This window comes from Theileria annulata, chromosome 4, assembly GCF_000003225.4.
Source record: "Theileria annulata chromosome 4, complete sequence, *** SEQUENCING IN PROGRESS ***".
Classification (NCBI taxonomy): Eukaryota; Apicomplexa; class Aconoidasida; order Piroplasmida; family Theileriidae; genus Theileria; species Theileria annulata.
The window spans coordinates 1,727,146-1,747,696 of record NC_011098.1 but is presented as its reverse complement, the minus strand read 5'-3'; the positions used below and the strand labels follow the sequence as shown (position 1 = coordinate 1,747,696).

The window sequence follows — 20,551 nt, the reverse complement described above, 5'->3', positions numbered from 1 at the left end:
ATTAGTTTAATAAAAAAATTCATATGGCACTGAATAAATTAAATACCTGAGCTTATCAGGAGTTCTGGAGACTGCCATCAATGATAATATTTTAATAATTAACCATAACATGGAATCGAAATAGTAAAAAAAGGAAATAATAAGGAGGATAATTATAATAATTGGCTGAAAATCATAGTACATATCAAAACTTAAAAATTAATCACTTAAATATAAAATTAAAAATTAAAAAGAAAAATTAAACATTAAAATTATTAATGAAAAAATTATTTTTAAAATTATTAATATAATGTTGGGAATAAACCAAGAGTCAATTATGGATGAAAAATAATATTTTAAAGGATTAAGTTAAGAATCCTGGAAATTTAAAGCTTAGAAAAATTAATTAATTTTTTGTAAACTACACATTTAAAGAGAAGACTTTGATTCCACTCTTACCACTAAATATACACACTTATCCAAAAAATTTTGTTCTAATCTTCCTGGATGCGATTAATTTTGTTAAATTCAATTGCTAACAAACCAATTTTCACATCCTTCTTATATTTGTTCCTAATTTAACGAAAAATTTCCCCATGTTTTCTCTTGTTTTTTCTCACTATGTTTTTAACTTGTTATTTTCATTTTATGATGTTTACTTCCAAGGCCTTGTCGTGGAGATCTAATTTTGGAGGGTTAAAGAAGTTAAGGAGAAGATCAAAGGATCCAAACGTCATAAATTCAAAGGTTTATTGGTGTTTTGAGCATAAATATATTCGCCGTACAGTTCTTTCATTTTGTAATAATAATCCATTTACACGTTCATTTTCAAAGTTAATAAATCCCGAGGAAGAATCAGGTATTTTTTATTTTTTAAGCCATGTTTTAGGTTATAGATTATCTCACGAGTTATCACTTCCCGGGCCTTTTACGGGCTTCATTCCAGTAAATGAAGGCTTAACACAGGCCTTACCGAAGCTGGAGTCCTCATACAAGGATGCGGTAGTTGATTTCGTAAGGTCTCACTTTACCCATCATTTATGGCTACATCGTGATCTGCTAGGCTCACCAACACAGCCCTGGCTACTGTATAACAAAACTCGCAAATTTCCAAAAAAACTACAAACCCTTAATAACAAATCTTTGTTCTTCGAACACACAGGAGATCTGTCAAAGGGTGATAAGGAAATCTTTGTGAATGGATCAAGGATACTTCGCTGGAACATGAGATGTCATAATGGAGTTATTCACCTGATAGATAAACCCCTCTTTGATATTTAGCTACCGAGAAGATGATATTATATATACTCATATTCAGCTCATTTGTAACGATACACTCATATCGCAACCACACTTACATTCCTAATTTTCAACAATTTAACACTAAACTCGATCTGACTAAAGAACCTGTAAATTTAATTAATTGTGATATTGAATTCCAAGGGCATATCGGTTTCGAAGCTACTGAAAAGATAAAAGAAAAATTACCAAAATCCATAGAGTAATACAATACTACTATCTACTATATAAATGTAATTAATGTTTTATGATGTAAAAACGATTAATTTTAGGTTTATTAGTAAGAAGATGGTAAAAAACATATTAGATCATGATTTGGATGTTATTAATAATAAACCAAACCAACAGAAACCAGTACTATATATTACTTAATCCATTATATATAACTATATGAATAAGTATTTCTGCTATTTAAATTTAAGACAATATAATTATAGAAGTGGAAGATAAGGAATAATAAGAAAAGATTTGATGTTTGTCATTTTAAGGTTGGCGAAAAAGTTAAGGGAAGAGTTTCTTCAGTTTTCCCAACGTACGCTCTGGTTGACATCGGTAGTACAAAATACGCTGTTCTCCATGCTAGAGATCTTAGCTTAGGCTGGGTAGACAGAGTGGACCTGACTTTAACCCCCGGAGAAGAACTTGACGTCTATATAAAGTCAATTAACACTGAATTCAACACTATTAAATTATCGCTAATTACACCATCAGGTACTCTGAAACTTAATTATTAATTTATAGAAACAGGAATATCTGATAAGGAAAGGAAACCCTTAACAAATTATCAAGTAAGTTATGATTATTAAAATGATGGTAGATTGAAGATGTGGTGGAGGGAGTGATTGTTCGCAAGTCTCCACTGGGATACTACGTTGACATTGGCGCAAAAGTAGATGCTTTTCTACACATAAGTGACCTTAAAATAACGGACAGGATGAGAAAAAGTAAACCCGGTAAAAATTATGTTAATAAAGACAAATATCAAATTGGTAAAAAGTTGGAAAATTTATATATTAAGTCAATTAACATTTTAAAAAACAGGTAATCGCTAATTAGATTCTAACTTCCAACTCCAGAATTGGCTTATCTGAGAATACCTTTTTCGAAGAATTAGAAAGAAATGTCATGACTGGCAAAGAAACACCAGAACAACAATCATCATATCTAAGTAACCTACACATATACAATTTGTTAAATAATTAACCGTATAAAGAGTAACTATATCATATGATTATAGGAAATTATAGTTTGGATTTTGTAAAGGAACTTAGAGTAAGAGATATTGAGAATATGAAGGTGATTGGAGGATACGACGACTATTTAAAAAGCCTCAATGCTAACAGAAACACATCAGTTGACCACTTGTTATATTTAGAAAATTTACAAGTTTCTCATATACCAACTATAAATTATTATCACTATTATACCTACTGATTTACATTAATATTTGATAGGAGCAAAGGAAGATAAAAGAGGAGCAGAAGAAGCTATTTAAAGACATGAGTAGTAAACAGAAAATAAAGCGTGATCAAGAATATTTTAACAGGTTTGTCGAAAATTAAATAAAATCTTAGGTTAACCCACAAATTGTGCGATTTAAACGATTCTGCATATGAACCCACAAATGATGAAAAATCCATTTACAAGTATGTTAATAATTTAAGCCCTAATTATATATTTAAATATATTTTATGGTTATTTTAGATATGGTGATAATAAAGTTTGGACATCGAATGTATACACACCATTTCAATTCTCAAACAATAAATCAAATGATTCTGATGAAGTTGGTAATGAAAATCAGAAAGATGTGGGACATTCCAACTCTAAACAAGTGAATCAAATGAACGTTAATATGCAATACTTTAAAACATTGAATGATGAAATAGTTGATGGCCTGAAAGACGTTCAAGGAGAAAATTTCAACTTGAAACAAAAATACGAAGCAGTTCACAAATACGATGAGCCTTACAAACTAATTGATTATCTATATGATCAGTTCCACCAAAAGCCAAGTAATCTCTCGGTACAAAAAGACAAATATGAATACAAAAGAGGTTACATTCACCCATCAATTACAGATAGTACTGAAACTCCCAAAACTGACTCTAGTAATGTTAACTCGGCTGATAAGGATAATAGTGTAAAGAATAGTGATGTATTGGAGTTTTCAGCTGACGATAGCGAAAGGTATGAAAATGTGTTAAAGAGGGAGAAATTGATCAAAGAGTTGTTGAGTAGTGACGATCCTGACGTGGTGGAGGTGGGGGAAATGCTTAATGAGACGAAGAATTTCGACCCCTTTAAGCATTGTCAAACCCTTAAAGAATCTAAGGAATCCGAGATAAGAGGAGCAAGAAACTTATTCCAAGACGATGTAATGCAATGGAATGATAGAGTTTGTAACCTTATATCAGATAACCCAGAAATTATTCCTGATTTACAACCAGATACTACTGAAGATAAGTATGTTAAAGATGAGTTTGATTCAGTGGTTTCACCCTTGGAAGAAGAGGAAATCGAGTAATTTAACTATTTCATAATAATTTTCAGGAATATTGACCCCAAAGTTCTGAAATCTCTGGAAGAAGATGATTATGAATTCACAACTCCTTTCATTGAGGGTATGAAGACTAGTGAGCATGCGTATGATACATACAAAGAGGATCTTGATACTTTCCCCGACTATGATTCAAATGAACTTCAAGATCAGTTACAACTTCCAGAACATGTAAATCAAGATGAGTCAGATAATTTAATCAAATGTTCTGAACCTAATATTTCCAAAACACCCACTAACTTATCTGGAACTGATCCTAAATTTAGAAGACATTTGGTAAATAAAGATGAAAAAGTTGACATCAGGAGTTTAATTAGTAAATTAAAAAAGAACAAGAAAATTGAAAAGGAAATGTCATTTACCGATTCTCCCTTGACAACTTTAGTGTTAAATTCCCAGCCAAAGACTCATGAACAACATGAAAACAAAGCAAATGCAATTATCAACGAAATTAAAAACGCAGTTCACAACATTACGAACACCATCTCCAATGATGTTAGTTCTGGTGAAGTGGATACCAATATCAATACTATGACTGATACAGTCAATGATACAGGCAATAGTGTTGATGATATGGATAACAATTCTGTCGATAATGTGAAAGATTATATAATTTCACAGTTGGAAAAACAAGAGAGCCTGGATAGGTTTTTAGAGGAATCCGGAGAGGCTGAAGAAGACTTGGATGTTTTTCATAACAAAAATGACCTTAAACTATTGATAAAATACGCCAAAAAAAATTTGACTCCAAACGATTATAGTGCCATAGAAAAGTAAGCTGAAAATTCCGATAAATTTGTTTAGGCTGACAAGGAGTGGGAACGAGTACACGGAACAACGGATTATGGACGCGCTGAAAAGCTGTTACAGCAGAGAGGAAGAAAAAACAAAGTACAAGTACTACGAAGAAGGTTATGACAAATATCTTTATAATTTAGAGAATTCGGAGCAAAATTCAGACGATGGCACGAAAGCCTATGAGACGAACGCCAAGTTTAGAATTCTAATGAAAAACACAAACTTCCTAAACATGCTCAAACGTCTTAATGTTGATGAAAATATGTTAAACGTAAACAATATTACTCAGTTATTGCCTCAACAGTATCACTTTCAGAGAATGACGCCAACTACCGAACTAACATAATTTTGTACTAGTATATTATACACACTATACACTATGTATGTACATGGTAGTATATTTACATTAAATAGTTTGTAGAGAATTTATTCCTTAGGTTGTAGATTCAGAGTAGTTTGTACACCGTTTTTCTTCTTATTATTGGTTAAAAGAGACAGAGTTCCGGTTTCCCCATCCAATGTGGATGTCACTGTTTTGTACTTTTTGTTGATGACCTTCCACATGACCTCCTCCACTGAGTTTTGGGCTATCAAATAGTTTATGTTAATCTTGTTGAACTTGGTTCCAATCCTATGCACTCGATCCTCAGCCTGCAAAAGCACTCCTGGAACCCAATACAGCTCTGCGAATATAACAGTCGACGAACTCGTCAGGTTCAACCCAACACCACAACTAGTCAGACTCAACAAGGCCACTCTAACACCGTTATTTGGTGAATCATCACCTTCAACTTTATTCGCCTTAGCATCAGACTTCGATTCATCTAAATTAATATATTCAACTATATATTTATCATATCTATATATATTTAGTGTGAGTAAATAGTGTTGGTACTTGAGGCACTATTATTTTGGAAGAGGTTTACGAGTCTGGCACGGTCATTGATTTTAGTAGAGCCGTCAATTCGAATATATCCAACCTTCTTACTCTTTAGAGTGTCTTCAATAGCATCCATCATAAACATGTGATGTGCAAATATGATAAACTTGTTGTTGTTTTCCAATATCTCCTCAATATACTTACAAACGCCCTTAGTTTTACTCTCACCTGTGAGTTGAAACAGCTTTGACATCAGTGATAAATGAGCTCTTTTAACATCTGAGTCCTTCTCCACTATCTCGTCTCCATCACTAAAATTACTCAAATGTTCCATCACAACGTTGTAATAATTTTCTATCCTGTCCTTACTGAGACCCACCTTGACTGAAGGACCAGAATTACCAAATTCAGATTCAAGCGTTATTTTGTCACCACCAGATCCACTTCCACCTTTACGAGACGGAAACTTTTCAAGCATTACTTTAGTGGTTTTAATGAGTTTTTCGGGTATTTCAATGGGTATTTTAGACCTAATTTTGGGGGGCAACTGAGTTAACACATCATTCTTAAGTCTTCTTATCATCACAGTGCTGATTAAAAACAAGTGTAATTCGTTGGTATGTTTTGAATCTACGTATTCAATGCGTTTAGTGAACCAGTTTGTTCTTTTCTTGCAGTACCTGTCAATGAACAGATGACTGCTAGAAAATCCTGGAATTATCGCTGCGATCTGCTCAAAAAGCTCACTTGGGAAGTTTAAAGCTGGTGTTCCACTTAGCAAAATTGCTCTCTTGGCTGATTTCAACACTGGGACAACCCTCTTTGACCTCTGAGAACTTTTATTTTTCAAGTAATGTGATTCGTCGCATATCACAGCGTTGAACTCCTTCAGCTCCTTTATTCTCACCATCAAATCATACGATATTATCACCACTTTATACATATCCAACAAGTCAAAACTGATACTCTTACTCTTAGTCTTGCTCTTGGCAGTTTTGGCGTTACTATAGGCATAATAGGTGTCAAAATCATCAAAATCAAACATAGTTTTCTCCCTTTTAGTACTTTTACCACTATCAGTAAAGGGCTTTGAAGACATAACCATTAGAATTTGGTACTCATCTACTAGGTGTGGCAGCCATGTCAGGCACTGGTCCATCCATTGGAATCTTAGTGAGGATGGGCAGATGATTAGGAGGGGCCAGTCCTTTTGGTAAAATGCTGCTATTGCAAGTGCTTGAAGTGTTTTTCCAAGTCCCATTTCATCTCCTATTAAAATTCTACCGTTTTTAGAAAGGCCAAAAAAGACACCTTGGCGTTGAAAAGGCATTAACTGGCTCCATAACTCTTCCCCAATTAACTTGCTCAAATTATCCATATTCTCCTTCGTATATTCATCTTGCACTCCAGACATTATTTGTCTGGTTTTATCTTCAAGTGTAAAATCGCGTGAAAAGGGGATGAAACTTGGGAAAACTCTCAGAACAAAGTTGGGGATGGCCTCAACTGAGTTTTTATCTCTCATAGCTGAACGCAGACCCTTCAAAACGGTGCTATAATCAGACGCTTTATACGTAACACATCTTTCCTTTCCCAGCATTCTCGAATTTGAGGTCAAGCCCATTTTGTTCATTATTTCTGTAATTTCATTTGGGACGTAACAGGACCAATGTCCATATTGCCCCCTATTTCTGTTATAGGATAAATAAAACTCATCTTCAGAATACAAAACCAATGACAACAAACCCTCGATCTCTACTCCATCAGCATTATTAACACCATCACAATCATCAGAGTCCATATTACTTTTCTTTTGTTCTGATGTTAAAATATCGAGCATGTGTTTCAGTGAGGGTGATAACAGTGCCTTTTCTACCTCAAAATCCTTATCTCTAGTAATTGTCACATCGTCTGGTGTCGGATTATTAGCTATTTTCCTCTTCTTACTTATTTCTGCACCAGTTTTTTCTTCCAAATTATCATTAGACTCATTTTTCAAATTATTAACAACAGCATCACTATTATTATTGAAATTATTTCGTAAATTACTATTCGTATTATATGATTTAAGCGGTGTTATATCTTTATTTTTAGAGAAAAAATTGGATTCTAGAGAAGCTCTATTGGCATTTGGTGATAAAAGACCTGAATGATCATTTGTTTGGACACATTTGGGTGAATTATGTTGAATTTGCATGGAATCCTTAGTATTATTTTCTGGGCTTTTGCACATTTCATATTTTTTTGCAAAATCGAGGAATTCGAGCAATTTCCCGGAAGGTTCGGGCAACGACCTTATCCAGTTCACATAGCTGGAGTCGTTGTTGTAGACGTACATGAATGTACGCCCTTTATGTTTTCCGAAGCTAAAAACGCTCTCCGATCCCAAACTTTCGCTCATTCTTTATACTAATCATCACACCACTTACACAACACCAACATCAACACCTACACAAACTATAGTGTTTTAATTTTTCACTCTAATATTAGTTGCAAAATTAATTAAATATTAATTTTAAATTGGAATTAAATATTAATATAAATTTTAAAAATATTTAAGAATCCAAACGACAAAATGATTCAAAATTCCTCATAAAAATACAAATATTCCATTAATAATTGTAAATATTTAACTCTTAAATATAATCAAAGTATACCAAAATAATACTAAATTAAAGGTGTAAAATCACTTTTGATCAATAACAACACAAAAGCTTCTATCATCCCTGGGTGTTTTCCTAGGTGTTTTCCTCGGCTTATCCTTCTCCTTTTCTTTTTCCTTTCCGTCGCTGAAAATGTCGAAAAACTTGAACAAGGTGTAGAGAGTGGCCATTAAACTGAACACAGTATTAACTGTACACAATAATATTACTACGAGTAGGAAGGAGCCATTTCCCATGTAAAGGTTAATTTGTTCATCAGTGTGTTGAGTTGTGAGATTTTGGAAATACCCTTTAACCGTGTCATAATTAACATATTTGTTCAAAGTTTCAGCGTGACCATTAATGTAGTCGCCAACATAGCTCTTTATTTCACCGTTGACCAGTGAAAGATAAGAAGAGTAATCCAGCCTGCCATGAGTATAAATTCTAACACAATGGATAATTGTCACCACTGAAAAGACAAACATCGAACAGTGGACTACTATTAGGGTGTAGTTTACAAATTTGAAAATCTTGAAGCTTCCAATGGTAGTGATAACTTCACCTACAATGCATGCCAGGAGCCAAATTACCCCTAAAATTACAATTCTATAATCTCTACAAGGGGCGATTAGAGCAAATGAAATTGCAAGGCCAATGGTAAGGCTGGGTGCGTTAATCATAGTTTCAGGGCACGAATCGTCACCGCTCACGCATTGCGCACGCGAGTACATTGACGAGGCCATTGTGGCTAGGATCCCAATTAAAAACAGTTCAGTTCGTTTGTCCACCAGCATGTTCGTTCGTTTAAGGTCGAAGCCCAAATAACTACCAGTAGTGGCCAAATAGTCAACTAACCTATTAACGCTAGAGTATCCCTTTTGCAACAAGTAAACACAGACCAAGGCTGTAGTGCTGCAAAATGAGCCTTGAATCATGGAAACCACAATCATCGGAATGCGGAAAAGGCTCACAAAGAAATAGGTTAGGAAAACGCCACCCAGTGTTAATAGTGCTAATCCGATGTGTGCTATTCCACCATATTGTAAGAGGTCGAATCCCAATTCATAGACGTCTTGGAGTGATCTCACTTTAAACACCAAGCTCAAGTCTCCTAAGTTCGGCGAGCACAAAATCATTCGTACGCCCATCATACACTGTAGGGCTATGCTGTACACATGAAGTGTCAGCTTTGAACTATAAATCCCGTGCTTCTTCGAAAAAAACACCATCTCTCAAAATTAAACGCTTACTTTAATTATTGGTTAAATACTATTTTACTATTTTACAATTTTATTTATCATCTTACCCTCTGCCTATACATTAATTTAACTTCAAATTAGTGTTTAATTACAAATTAAGGATTAATTTATAAACTTTAAGTACAATTAAGATGAGATAAGTTACACATTACCTATTTCAAGGGTTGATTTACACTTTAGTTTTACAATTAATTAATCATTATTTTACAATTAGTAATATTTATATTACAACTTTAACATTAAATTACGTGGATAAACGGGAATTTACGATAAAAACAGGCCATACATGGAGATTATCATAAACATAGGTTAAAAGTGAAAATTATGATAAAAACCCGTTAAATGTAGAGGCTTGTATAAAATTTAGGTCAATTGAAAAGATTACAGAGTCCGAAAATAAAAAGAGTTGGATGCACTTTTCGGGATCGGATCATGTATGTTGGTGCACACAATTTAAGGATTTCAATGTTTGAATGGTATTTGGAAAATTAGAAACACTCTTGAATTAAAGAATATTTTAAAGTAATTCCGAGGGTACCAGATTGAGTTTACACATTTACTCCTTTTACCACCTTTGGCATTTGTGAGTTTGGGCTCAGCCTTCCACCAGATTCCGTCACCAAATCCACTGGATTCCTGATGAATTTACTTTTAAAAATATTTCTATAGATTGAAAAAGATAAATTGGGCAAAAAAGTAAATTTAAGGGTTAGGTTATATATTACAGGGCAGGTGTTCCTCGGGGCACCACGTAGATTTGGGCTGCTTCCGACTTTATTTCACGGTTGGGTCCAGAATCAAGTTTATTTGAAACCCTCACAACTGGCAACTTAAACGGAGTACATCTGAGCAAAATTACTACGGATTAATAAATCTTACTTTGTTGCTATTATTGTCCAACTCAGCTTATCTGAGGACCTTGGTAGAGCCACTAAATTTGAACTCAAGGGTCCTGAAATTATGTACATTCTATCCTCCAGCTCGTCCAAAAATACAACATACTCCTGTTACACACTGTTAATACTTTTATTATTTTAGGTAATTATAGTTAGGTAATAATTTTATATATGTGTTACAATAGTGTTGTTGGTATTATTGATAATTTCAGCCTGTAGTTCAAAGGGCTGACCCAGATGTACTATGTTCCTATGTTTCAGTAGGAGTTGGATTTTATCGAGTTTCCCCTCGACTTTTACAAACTTCTAAAAAATTTTGAGATACATTAACATACGTTTATGGTGCACTTTAAGAATTGTTCCATATGGTTAAAGGGGTATTTTAGCTCCTGCCTCACGTACTTGGTAATTTGCACCTGTACAGCATTATCTTCAGGGTTCTGGTAATTCTGGTAATTCTTTATTATATATATCAAATTAACACTCTGGTCAGACTCAATTCTATTCCTATACCCATACAACTTTCCTAAATTACATCCATATAAACTGCAATAGTATTATTAACTAGTATGTAAGGATTGTTACCTTCATTATTTGCGATTAAAACATGATTATTATACAGTATGTTAACGTTGACAAGTTCGTAAACAATTTCAGAGTTGTTAACGAGATCAATATATAGCATCATGTTTGAGTTGTTGTAGTATTTATAGTTGAGGTTCACATTAACCAAATCTCTCAACTCCACATCAACTTTCTTAATATACAGTGACAATAATTTATCATTCAAAATCTCAGTTCTTTTATCCAACTTATTATCAACTAAGTTATCATTATTACTAGAATTAGTATTTTCAGTATTATTTTTTGTATATTCGAGTTTATCATTAATGAAGAGTTCAAGTGTGAGCTTTTGTGTTTCGATGTTGTTGATGTTAATTAACCCGTACATAACATAGACGTCATAATTACTACTATAAATGTTAATATAGTTTAAAACTTCTTCATCTACTTGTTGTGAACTTGTTACGGTATCTTGTTCATTGGTTGGGTGATAAAGAATCTGATTAGGCTGTGATTTTGAACTATTAAGTTTAATTTCAACATCTTCCAAATCCATCAGACTATATTCAATATCAAAATCCACTACGTTAGTCTTACTAATAACAAATCCATCATCAGTACCTCCAAATATATAAAACTCACAGTCCCGAACCTGTACACTATTTTAACGCTATCATCTATGTTAACTACTTGAAATTATGGTGTTGATAAATGCTATAATTAGTGGTTACCTGTAATTGATATGAGTATTGAGTGTATAATTGTCTGAACCTATGATTAAACAGTAGCACTATTGTGATGGGCACCATGAACTTTTTGACCATATTTTTTACGAAAATTTTCATCTTCATATTCAGGTTCATGATCTTGAGTTCCTTTGCCTTGTCCATTGCGCTAAGTTCCTTGTTAACTACATCTGAGACGTAATTATTACATGATAAGTAAATCATGTTAAGAATGCGTTCACCATCTCCATCATGGGTCAAATATCTCGATTTTCTCTCACCAGTGATTAACCTACTGGAATAATTTCCAATCCTAACCTTTCTATCCAAATCTCTAAAGACACTTGCGCTCGTGAACTCATTTGTGAAGTATTTATTAGTCAGTATCACTGCGTTTACCAATAATTTTAAGTATTTAGACTTGAGAACAACTCCATTAATTTTCATCCTTTTCAAAGTATAAAATGGCAGGCTTATTATCAATATTATCCGAGTGTTATTTGGTAGTCGTGTTATTTCAAGCTTTCCAGTGTCAACGTTGTTGCAATAAGCTACAAAAGCATCAGGTACGAACTCTGACTTTTCGTGGTAAAAGCGCAAAATACCTTCTGAAGTATCCAGGAAACCCTCGTAAAACTGCAAATCCAACTCAATATCAGTCTCAAAACTAATTAACACTTCTATAAGATCATTTTCAAATTTATATGCATACTGGCTCATTGCATTCTTACTCAATAATACATATGATTCCATCATATCAATCTCCAACTCATTCCTTTCATATGATCCATTCTTTCCATCACTATCATCATGCTTATCCGAATTATCTACTTCACTCGGTTGATCAGATTTGGGTGTGGAAAACAAATTAATAATATTGTTCAGATAATCAATTACATCGTGTTCTTCGGTATAAATTGATATGAATGTGATTAAAGACTTGATTAATACTAGTTTATATACTGCCATATCTGAGGCATTTGCGATAAGCTGGTTTTTAGAATTATATTTGGCTATTGGAAGGTTTGACAACTTGAGTAAAATTTCAGGAAATTCTCCAATGTCGAGCATGTTAGCCAATGACAAGATAAATTTTGACAAAACCTTAATGAAAAGGCCTGGAAATAAACTTTCGTAAGATAATTCACTATACATAAACATGTTAATCACCTCCACGTAGTCAATCTCGTCCACATCAGTAGACTTATTAATTACAACCTCGTCTGTTTTAGTATTCTCCAAAGTTCCAACAGACTCGTCAACTTCATCCCAATCACTTTTCAGCTCATTACTCCCATCCAAGTCATTAGGTATAATTTTTGAGTACTTGTTAACTACTGAGGAATATGTTTCGTTAAAGTTAATGTTGTATACAATATGCTTTGCGATGCTAAGATATATGTTAAACGCCTCTTTATAATTGCCGTGAAGGAAGAACGAGTCTCCGAGCGTGTCATAAATGTATAACAAATGACTCGAGTAGTTAAAACCCTTGTATATGCTAAATATCTTCATCACGAGCTTTACAGTCTCAGATTCAAACTTTTTATCTAAAACCCTCAATTCTTCAACATTTAATTCATTTTTTTCATTGTCCTTTTCATACTCATTTACGTAGTCTTGGTCTTCATAATAGAATATGTTATTAAAATTCTCGGGAACGTTATACACCATGCCATTATTATCCAAATCACCAGCGTCACTTTTGTTAATTTCTGTGCGTAAAAGTATTATAAAGTGTAATGCCCATTTATAATAGTATGTTGAGTTTAATAATAACTCTTTAGAGTTCCTGCTATTAGATGACTTTGTTTCCAATTTGTAACCGATATAATAATTCATTGAATACATCAAATTATAGTACAATCCTCTGAACTTATCAAAAACCAAGCGTTTTATTAAAAGCTCAAATTCTCGGTAAACGTTTACATATTCTACAAAGTCTCCTGAATAAAACAGGTAATCTAATAATCTTAGACAAATATGGAATGAAAGACTAGTTTTATCAATTGCTGAAATGCTTGTGTCCATCTGTTTTAATGTTGAAAGGCACGTTGAATACTTCCCATGGGCCTCTTTACGGTTCGAGATAAGTTCTGAAAAGTAGCCCATTTTAAAGTTCAAAAGTACCAAATACAGTTCAGTGATATCCGTCAAATTTCCTGTAATTTGTGCCTTTAAATTGGCAATGGTTTTACTCATCTTCTTAATCTTCTTCTCATAGTATGAGATTGACGTTTCATATATCATTTGTTCCAGTTTTTCAAGTTTCGCGTTAATATCTGTTGGTCCGCAGGAAACGCAGACTGCGCAAACTTCTGAGGGATCCAGGGTCTTCAAACTACCAATAACTTTGTTAGGGTTTTTAACACTCTTATTCAAGTTTACTAGGAACAAAAACTTATGTGGTATTGTTTTTCTTGAATTTATCTTCCTCATTGGAACCAAAAATCTATCAATATCATCCCTTATTAACTTTTCCAACTGTTTACTCGTTACTCTATATACGTTTTGGTCCACAAACGATTCTGTTTCAAAACTCTTTCCACTATTTCTCCTTTCTTTTCCAAAATTTGACGGTATTCCAACTGTTCCTGACAAAATGTCCACCAAATTCGGGTCAGAGAATGCTTCAGGGTTCAAGTTTTTACTGGACTCTACCTTATAATTTTGCCAATCTGTACAATATACTACGCAGGTTGGTTCCCTAGAAATTCTTTGGAACCAGTTTAACTTCTTCGGAGTGGGTTTATTAATTTCAGATACGTCAAGAACCCTGAGATTAAAGCGTTCAGATTTTCCATTTCCTTTATTCTTATTAACCGAAGACAGCAGTGAATATATTTTCATCTGATCACTGTCAGAAATGACAAAATTAACGCAAGGAAGGGGAGAATTCAGCAAATACTCCTGCAAAGTAAACATTTTTATTCAAACTCAGTCTAACATTTTGAAATTTAGGGTTTTAATTAACACATAAGGTGTTAAAACTGTTAACAATATGATACAAAAAATATTATAATATTATTGTTATAAATTTATCATAATATAAAAACTATAAAATACGAACATTAATTATATTCCTGGATTAATATGTGGTTATGTACACATTTGCCCGAAGATTGTAAAAAATTAAAATTTCAGATTCCTCTAAAAGAATAAAAACTCGGCTGATTTGGAAGGGATTTCTAACAAAAAACTATTTTAAACATGTGTAAACTACTAGCTCAGACCAATAATGATAAAAATAACTTTGAATCAATCAAATTCAAGGAAAATACAGTAAATTGAGTACAAAAATAATAATTATAATATAATTAAGTATAAATAATGAAATTATTATGAAAATTATTATGACTAGTTTATGGCTAAATATTCCTAAATTATATAGAACTATAAGAATCAATTAATAGATTAAAGTTAAAAATGAGAAAGAATAATTACTTCCTCGTAGGAAAATAAAATTAAAATGTGGAAAGGATCTAAATTTACTATTTTTTTTACTAATTCATGGGGTCTGTGATTCTGATTTCTTTTCATTATCTGTTTTATTTAAATAATCATAAATGTACACTAAACATTTCTACACATCAACTTTTACATCTAAATTTTCTAAAATGATTTCACTAATTTTGCCTGCTAGTTTCCCTTTTGGTGATATCACCAAGTTGTAGCTTTTCTGTACATTATATCTTCTCAATTTCTTAGATCAATTTTTATAAGAGCTGTAAATTAATTTATTTCTATTAAATCCGAATAAATTTACATTTCTACTTCTGAATCTTTTAATATAAACCAAATCTACTCTTAATATCTGTTAGTTTACAATTAATTATCCTTTAATCAGGAATAATTTAGCATAAATTTAGATATATTTTGAAATCAATTATTATATTAATTTATACATAATTTTATTATTGATTTAATTATTTAATTTAATACAATTAACTTGAGTATAGTTCAAGTATAACTGAATTATGGAGGACGTACCTGTCTACTCGGATAGATTTGCAATAAACGATGGCTTGTCTGATGTACATGATGAACAATGTACGCAGCTGTTGAGTGATCGCTACTGCGTGCAGTTTTCTGAGGTCTCGGAGCTGATCAGATCAATGAAGACGTTCTCAGATGACAAGATCATCGAGATTATGCACGACTATTACAATGAACTGGGGCTCAACGAGTACTATTTTAGCTCTTCACCAACGGCCCTGATTGCGAATAACGTAATCTCAGTGATGTCGGCGAAGATTTTGCACGAAAACTCCGGCTCAAACTTCTTCCCAACCATTGAACAGATCACCGAAGACTCAGCATTCATAATTGCTAGAACTTCGTCACTGAATAGGAAATCATCTGAGAATTATCTAGTCGAGCAACGAGTCGAAGGAAAGTATTTTAACCTGGACGATGATAGGAAAACCTGCTGGCGTATGCAGTGCTTCCGTTCATCAGGCTCAGTGTTTAAGGAAACTGAGCATATTTTTGATAGACTCAAAACATACTTTTTACAGAAACCGAAATTTGAAATAGATAACCCTGATCCAGATGAAACTGACCTCGGAAATTTGCTTGACAGAGAATTTTACCTAAATAAGAGAAATACAATTACTGAGCAGATTTTTTATAATTTAAATAAAAAATTAGTGGAGTCGAAGACCGGTTTAGGATTAGTAATAAATTATGAGCCAAGAAGTGATAACGTTTTTAGGCTTGATATTGCATTTAAAAGAGGTCACGTTCACCGTGATTTATACTCTAGAATCTCAGACGCAATCACTTTTCATGACCTCTACTCCAAATCCAAGTATATCGACCCACTTTCAAATAGAGTTTGTATCTTTACCAGTTTTCTAACATGTTTGCCACCAAGCCAATCGAATATTGATTTACCAATAAAGGAACGAATGAGTAGTTTAGTGGATTCAATAATTTTATCGAGTATTGTACCAAGTTCCAAGATATCAATTTTGAATGTGGATAGGGTTCTGAGTTTCTACGAGTCAACCTACAGCTACTGTGTATCAACCTTTATTCAGCACTTTAGTGGAAGTGTAGGTCCCTACGTTTCAACAGTTGATAATATGGCCAAGAACAATCAAGTTTCACAGTCTGAACTGCACGAAATCAAGTCGAAACTCAAAATCCAACCCTACACACCACTTCAGATTTATACCGCAATTTCAAATAACCCTGAAATTGTGAAAATGTTATATAAACACTTTGAAACAATACATAATCCCAAATTACAATCAGATAAAGGTATAAATATTATTAATTTATTTATTTAAACAATTATATTGATTTACATAATTTAATTTTTACTAATTGTATACTGATAATTCTGTAGAAAATGTAGTAAGTATGGAAGGCCCAGTTTTCGCCAGTAAATTCTCAAAAGATAATTATAACACGAATAATGTGGATGATTCCGAAAACCAAAGTACACTTGAAAGTAACAAAACAAACCAAAATTCAGTAGACGTTAGCTCACCTGAGAATAGTTCGGTAGAAAATGCAGTTGAAAGTGACCGTGATTTTGACAGTAGCACAGAATACAGTTATTCCACAGTCCCAGTTCGCGGAAAAAATGTAATAGAGGCCGAAAATTTGGCAAAGAAAATAATAAGAACAATTAAACAGCTGGATAATTTAGAAGAAATCGATATATTACTCTACTTCATAAAGTTCAATAATCATACCTTGAGAACGAACTTCTTTGTGCCAAATAAAATATCGCTCTCATTCAGATTCAACTGCGGATTTCTGTCCAAACTGGATTATCCAAAGGTGCCGTATGGTATAGCACTAATAATCGGGCCTCACTTCATGGGATTCCATATTAGGTTTTCAGAGATTTCAAGAGGTGGTGTTCGGGTAGTGCAATCATTCTCAGAGGAAGCATACACAAGGAACAAGTTACAGATCTTCGACGAGGCGTATAATCTAAGTTTTACACAAAGTTTGAAAAATAAAGATATACCCGAGGGTGGTAGTAAAGGAGTTATCCTATTGGAGAAAACCAGTACTAAATACAAGGCGGATCTGTACACGCGCACGAGTTTTATGTGCTACATTGACGGGATACTTGACTTAATATTGCCCAATAAGCACATAGTAGACTTGTTAGGGAAGGATGATATATATTTCCTAGGCCCTGACGAGTTTACTGGCACAGGAGGTTTGATGGATTGGGCATCTCAGTATGCGAAATTCAAGGGACTCAAGTATTGGAGAAGTTTCACAACGGGAAAGGCACCCCAATTGGGAGGAATACCGCACGATATCTACGGAATGACCACGACATCAATTGAAGCATACGTAACTGGAATACTTAACAAGTATGGCTTGAAAGAAGAAGAAGTAACGAGATTCTTAACTGGTGGGCCTGACGGTGACTTGGGAAGCAATGCAATCAAGGTTTCCAACACCAAAACCCTAACTGTTCTGGATAAAAGTGGTGTGTTGCATGATCCAAATGGCCTGGATCTCAACGAACTAAGGAGATTAGCATTTCTACGTGACACCACTCATAACACAACAACAGATAGTCAGACTACCTCCTTAAATCATACAAACTCAGGCCTTCAGAGAGCTGGTTCATTAGATGCTGACGAGGAACTATTAGGAGCCAGATTAAAAACGTGTTCTATGGGGTATGATAAGAGATTATTATCAAGTAAGGGATTTATGGTTCCTGAAGAAGCAATAAATGTGGTCTTGCCTGACGGGTTTGTGGTTAAAAACGGCTACAAATTTAGGGACGAGTTTCATTTGAGTAGTTACGCGAAGGCTGACTTGTTTTGCCCTTGTGGAGGTAGACCCAGCTCAATTACACCCTTTAACGTGAACAAGTTGTTTGATGAAAAGGGCAAATGCCGATTCAAGTTCATTGTCGAAGGGAGTAACGTCTACATCACACAGAATGCGAGAAGGTTCCTAGAGTCAAAGGGGGTCATTTTGTTTAAAGACGCCTCAACTAATAAGGGTGGAGTAACAAGCAGTAGCTATGAAGTCTTACTATCACTAGTATTGGACGATGAGACTTACGAGAGGGTAGCAGTTGAGCGTGACGGGTATGTTCCTGAGTTTAGAAAAAAGTACGTCAATGATATCATGGAAATCATAAGGAAGAATGCAACAATGGAGTTTGAAGCGCTTTGGTCAGAAGGTTTAAGAACCGGAATTCCAAGGTGTGACCTGACCGACATTCTATCCGACAAAATCAACGCACTGAAATCCAGAATTAAATCTTCAAATACACTGTTTAATGACAAGGAATTAGTTTACTCAGTGTTAAGTCGTTGTGTTCCCGAATCATTATTGGAGTTGGTGACGGTGGAGAAAATAATGAAACGGTTACCTCAGATATATCTGAGGTCACTATTCGCCTCTTATTTAGCTTCGAATTTCTATTATACGGAAAAATTCTCCGACGACACTTCCGTCTTTGCGTTCTACGAGTACATTACTTCTTTGAAGCAACCGTTTGCCCATAAGAATAGCTGTAAAGAGGAATTCTCAGACGACTCACCCTTTTCTAACATGGGCTTAAAACTCACTAACCACCACTAATACATCAATTAATATATTATAAATTAATAATATTAATATATTAGGATTAGAATAAAATTGAATAATTGAGAAATTGGCCTGCTCTGAATGGCACGATTCCTTCGACTTCTTCGGGAACTTTAAAGGGCTGTTTTACAAGTTCAAAGTATTCAGGTTCTGAAGAGGGTTAAACAGATAATTATACCTTTGGGCGGTAATTGCAAAAACTCCTGGCCGTTTTTGCAGCAAAAGTTCTCCAGTTTATCAAAAAATCCAAAATCCTCAAACGTGTCAGAAAGGTACTAAAGATAGTTTCAATTATTTCATACCTGTAACAGAAACGGCTGAGTATAAATGCCAGCTGGAGGGTTATCTGACCTTTTGCTATCACTAAAATACAAAATTTACACAATAATATGAAAAGTATGTTACCATGTGTGAGGTGCTGAATCTGATCCCAAGAAGAGTCTCGGGTGTCCTGACTTTAGGGTTTCCAAAATTGCCTGTCGGTCCTCCTCAAATTTAGCCACGGGTTTGCAGTATGCGAATGGGTCCTTAAGGTGTCTAGTTATATTTTCCAGAGTTACATTTTCAGTGGTGTTGAGAACGTCTGAGACTGTGAGTCTCATGTGGTGAGGAGTAACTGTGGCTGAGAGATTTTGGAGCCTTTTAACTACTTCCAGAGACTCTCGAGACGTTACGTGCTCCAAAACGACCTTCAACGAGGGGAACCTCCTACAAATCTAAGGGATTAAAAGATAATTTACGTTTTCTATTGGGGTTAAAAAGTCCTTTTCAGCGGTCAGAGGAGGAGCGCCTGATAACTCTCCGTGTAAGTGGAGTGAAACTCCAATTTTCTCCATCTCAGAAAATACCGGATAGTACTTCTCAAAACTCTATAATCGTTTATTATGGACACAACTAACCTTATTTCTATTCGTAACCTCAAAACTTCTATCAGAATTAGTTGTCACACCTAAGGGATAACATTTGACCTACACATTTAGGTTATTTGGAGTCATTACCCCCTGGACGTGGCATTTTTTGGCGTTATTCTTTAAATCTTCGACAGACAGCTCATCTGTCAGATAAAGAGTCATGAGGTAATCGACGTTGGGATCGAGTTCCAGGAGCCTTTTTCTGTATTCGAGAGCCTGAGAACAGCTTGTTATCTCAGGGACAGTATTAGGCATTACGAGCACTCTATTACTGTATCAAGCATTGAAAATTAGCATAGAATTAACATTAGCTAATTATAAAATATGTGTTAGATACTAACCATCCTCCTTTTCGAATGTATTTTACGACCTTCTTCATGAGTTCTCCCTGTCTGAGATGACAGTGTAAGTCATCTGCGTACAAAAACTGCATTTACGATAAAATTAATGA

The 20,551-nt window shown here is 34.1% G+C and overlaps 7 protein-coding genes across 7 annotated transcripts, besides 7 other annotated features; 3 read left to right on the top strand and 4 right to left on the bottom strand.

Moving 5' to 3' along the window:
• Positions 1-600: 600 nt before the first annotated feature.
• Positions 601-1,260, top strand: TA11080 (uncharacterized protein; the record flags this gene model as incomplete). Its single annotated transcript, XM_948419.1, has 1 exon — positions 601-1,260. One exon carries the CDS (start codon positions 601-603, stop codon positions 1,258-1,260), a length of 660 nt encoding a protein of 219 aa, XP_953512.1.
• Positions 1,261-1,271: 11 nt separating this feature from the next.
• On the top strand, positions 1,272-4,982 carry TA11085 (uncharacterized protein; the record flags this gene model as incomplete). The annotated part of the gene is made up of 12 exons (XM_948418.1): positions 1,272-1,480; positions 1,551-1,632; positions 1,716-1,989; positions 2,020-2,066; positions 2,096-2,319; positions 2,355-2,446; positions 2,516-2,664; positions 2,733-2,824; positions 2,853-2,924; positions 2,983-3,801; positions 3,832-4,611; positions 4,643-4,982. 12 exons carry the CDS (start codon positions 1,272-1,274, stop codon positions 4,980-4,982), a joined length of 3,180 nt encoding a protein of 1,059 aa, XP_953511.1.
• Positions 4,983-5,062: 80 nt separating this feature from the next.
• TA11090 (DEAD-box family helicase, putative) lies at positions 5,063-7,917 on the bottom strand (the record flags this gene model as incomplete). The annotated part of the gene is made up of 2 exons (XM_948417.1): positions 5,063-5,460; positions 5,532-7,917. The coding sequence occupies 2 exons, from the start codon at positions 7,915-7,917 to the stop codon at positions 5,063-5,065; spliced, it is 2,784 nt and encodes a 927-aa protein (XP_953510.1).
• Positions 7,918-8,202: 285 nt separating this feature from the next.
• Positions 8,203-9,390, bottom strand: TA11095 (uncharacterized protein; the record flags this gene model as incomplete). The annotated part of the gene is made up of 1 exon (XM_948416.1): positions 8,203-9,390. The coding sequence occupies one exon, from the start codon at positions 9,388-9,390 to the stop codon at positions 8,203-8,205; it is 1,188 nt and encodes a 395-aa protein (XP_953509.1).
• Positions 8,332-8,400: a sequence feature (7 probable transmembrane helices predicted for TA11095 by TMHMM2.0 at aa 67-89, 94-116, 152-169, 184-203, 210-232, 242-264 and 331-353).
• Positions 8,599-8,667: a sequence feature (7 probable transmembrane helices predicted for TA11095 by TMHMM2.0 at aa 67-89, 94-116, 152-169, 184-203, 210-232, 242-264 and 331-353).
• Positions 8,695-8,763: a sequence feature (7 probable transmembrane helices predicted for TA11095 by TMHMM2.0 at aa 67-89, 94-116, 152-169, 184-203, 210-232, 242-264 and 331-353).
• Positions 8,782-8,841: a sequence feature (7 probable transmembrane helices predicted for TA11095 by TMHMM2.0 at aa 67-89, 94-116, 152-169, 184-203, 210-232, 242-264 and 331-353).
• Positions 8,884-8,937: a sequence feature (7 probable transmembrane helices predicted for TA11095 by TMHMM2.0 at aa 67-89, 94-116, 152-169, 184-203, 210-232, 242-264 and 331-353).
• Positions 9,043-9,111: a sequence feature (7 probable transmembrane helices predicted for TA11095 by TMHMM2.0 at aa 67-89, 94-116, 152-169, 184-203, 210-232, 242-264 and 331-353).
• Positions 9,124-9,192: a sequence feature (7 probable transmembrane helices predicted for TA11095 by TMHMM2.0 at aa 67-89, 94-116, 152-169, 184-203, 210-232, 242-264 and 331-353).
• A 578-nt stretch (positions 9,391-9,968) lies between the features above and the next one.
• On the bottom strand, positions 9,969-14,530 carry TA11100 (uncharacterized protein; the record flags this gene model as incomplete). Its single annotated transcript, XM_948415.1, has 7 exons — positions 9,969-10,056; positions 10,146-10,265; positions 10,300-10,424; positions 10,497-10,622; positions 10,652-10,842; positions 10,902-11,532; positions 11,612-14,530. 7 exons carry the CDS (start codon positions 14,528-14,530, stop codon positions 9,969-9,971), a joined length of 4,200 nt encoding a protein of 1,399 aa, XP_953508.1.
• A 1,052-nt stretch (positions 14,531-15,582) lies between these two features.
• TA11105 (glutamate dehydrogenase, putative) lies at positions 15,583-19,183 on the top strand (the record flags this gene model as incomplete). Its single annotated transcript, XM_948414.1, has 2 exons — positions 15,583-16,870; positions 16,959-19,183. The coding sequence occupies 2 exons, from the start codon at positions 15,583-15,585 to the stop codon at positions 19,181-19,183; spliced, it is 3,513 nt and encodes a 1,170-aa protein (XP_953507.1).
• Positions 19,184-19,229: 46 nt separating this feature from the next.
• TA11110 (dihydroorotase, putative) lies at positions 19,230-20,533 on the bottom strand (the record flags this gene model as incomplete). The annotated part of the gene is made up of 8 exons (XM_948413.1): positions 19,230-19,339; positions 19,368-19,464; positions 19,492-19,552; positions 19,595-19,905; positions 19,930-20,058; positions 20,089-20,157; positions 20,188-20,371; positions 20,442-20,533. 8 exons carry the CDS (start codon positions 20,531-20,533, stop codon positions 19,230-19,232), a joined length of 1,053 nt encoding a protein of 350 aa, XP_953506.1.
• Positions 20,534-20,551: the final 18 nt, after the last annotated feature.